Genomic DNA, 2105 nt, shown 5'->3' on the forward strand with positions numbered 1-2105 from the left:
AGGCTCTGGTATCATGGCTACCTGACAACAGAGCTCAAAAGTGTGGGATCATTTTAAGAAAATGAAAGAGAAACCTGTGTAATATCTGCAGAGCAGAACTTACCTTCCACAGCAATTATTTTTAGTTAGCATATAGCTAAAATTTAATGATGGTTATATAATAGCAGCTGCATTCTGGCACGATAAGCTGTATGTTTTATATTCAATTAACGTATGATCTGGTTAGTCGACTAATCGAAAAAATAATCGGTGATTAATCGACTATAAAAATAATTGTTTGTGGCAGTCGTAGTTGTAAGATTATTTTACACTTTTTCTGTTACTTTACATTGGATTTTTATGTTTTTAGGATTCGAAATGCTTCCTACAAAAAACAGACAATGTTCATGGACATATCTTGAACGTTTAGGAATGTATGAGCAAAACTTGAAAACGACAAATCAAAATGGTCACAAAGGCCCATTGGTTAAGTTATAMATTGCAGCAGAATATAATCACATGGTTGTGTTGTTATTGTGTAGTTTTTTGATGTTCTTCGTGAATCCATTGTCAGGTTTTATACTAGTGTGAGATAATGAATAACTCTACGTTATTTATTTTCATAGCAGAGATAACCAAAACACAACAGAGAGGAAAATTCTGGATGTTTGAAAAGTTTATCAGCGTGTGTTCATTTCTGCAAAGTTACCTCATCCAGACAGTTAACTCGAACATCCTTACAGCCCAGCAGTCTGGAGGCTTCTTGAACATTTCCTACAAACGCAAAACTCTTAYATCAGCCCCGATACAAATCCAAGCTTTAATGTGCAGAATAAACATCTCCATGCAGCTAAAGTGGTAAAAAGTTAATCAAATCCCGCAATTGAGTTGATGGCAGCAAGTGAAGTTAACATGCATTTCCCTATTAACAAARGTTGACTGGTACAGATAAAAACTACCGGTAATTTCTGACAATAATTAAGCTGGGAAAATGAAAAGCRTTGAAAATATCTACGCTTATGTCCATATTAGCTTTAGCCTACAAGCTAACAGGCAAGGATTAGCGTTAGYCGAAGAGGCTTACCTGCAGTAATGACCGCAAACAACTCCTTTTCACTTGRAGACAAGTCTCCCTTTTTAGGCGCAGACATGTTCACGACTCACAGTTTAACATAAATCAACAACGACGCAAGAATTATGTCAGGTTTTCATATAAATCAACGTCCTTGGYTGGCTCTGTTACTATGATGCTCTCTAGCATGAATGCTAACTCAGCGCTGTCATTTGGACTGTACCACTGACGTCCAGTAAGAGGGGTGGACTGCAACAGGACAAACTGCTCTAAAAACACCAAACATTACTCCGACAAAATAAASCAATGTTTTATGTACTRTGATAYAAATATTACACACAGAWAATGTATGCAAACAGTTAGAGCTGTTCAATTTTTCACAAACTTTCAATTAAATGATGTTACTACCCCCTATGTTCTTCAACAATGATCAGATCCACAAGAGTCTGGAAAGTTCATTCATGGGTAAAGTTATTCGTGTGAATCAGTGTAAATTTTTGATTGACTTAATCTAATTAATTAAAAAAATCACAATAGAAAGACYTGCAACACATAAGTGGAATAGGTATTATCATTAAGCACATGCATATTTCCAGGTACAGAGCACAAAGTATTATTAAAGGCATCCATTTAACAATGTTTCTGTCTGCTTGTTCTTTCCTCTTCAAGTTCTGCAGCAGCTTGGCATTCACCCATTCATTTAAATCAGGTGTGTTGGAGCAGAAAAACAGAAAAAAGAAAAGCAGAAAAAGTAAAATGTGCAGGATCGTGGTCCTCAAGGACCAGAATGGCCCGCACCTGATTTAGGTAAATGTTTATTTCACTGAATGTAAAATAGCGACATGGAAACCTCATGTCCAAAACAACATGCAAAGTGTGTTCTGATCCATTTCAAAGACAGAAGATGTTTGATCTTTGCTGTTACAAGATCATTTCTTGGCCTTCACTAACAAAATTTCCAAACTGCAGCTCAAAAAAACTACAAACAGAACAAGTTCTGGTTTATTTCATTCAAAGTCTTTTGAGTTGGAGATGTTTTGAGACATATTTGTTT

The 2105-nt window shown here is 35.8% G+C and overlaps 1 protein-coding gene across 1 annotated transcript in view; it reads right to left on the reverse strand.

Annotated features, from left to right (window-relative positions):
- The window catches only part of ankmy2a (ankyrin repeat and MYND domain containing 2a), a 10849-nt gene extending 9581 nt beyond the window's left edge, over positions 1 to 1268 (reverse strand). Inside the window, exons 1-2 of the mRNA XM_014019022.1 lie at positions 1064 to 1268; positions 689 to 753 (exon numbers count right to left, since the gene is read on the reverse strand). Of these exons, the coding sequence (XP_013874476.1) occupies positions 689 to 753; positions 1064 to 1130 (132 nt within the window). The 5' untranslated portion in view covers positions 1131 to 1268. The remainder of the gene's footprint in view (positions 1 to 688; positions 754 to 1063) is intronic.
- Between the last annotated feature and the right edge of the window lie 837 nt (positions 1269 to 2105).

This window comes from Austrofundulus limnaeus, unplaced genomic scaffold, assembly GCF_001266775.1.
Source record: "Austrofundulus limnaeus strain Quisiro unplaced genomic scaffold, Austrofundulus_limnaeus-1.0 Scaffold207, whole genome shotgun sequence".
Classification (NCBI taxonomy): Eukaryota; Metazoa; Chordata; class Actinopteri; order Cyprinodontiformes; family Rivulidae; genus Austrofundulus; species Austrofundulus limnaeus.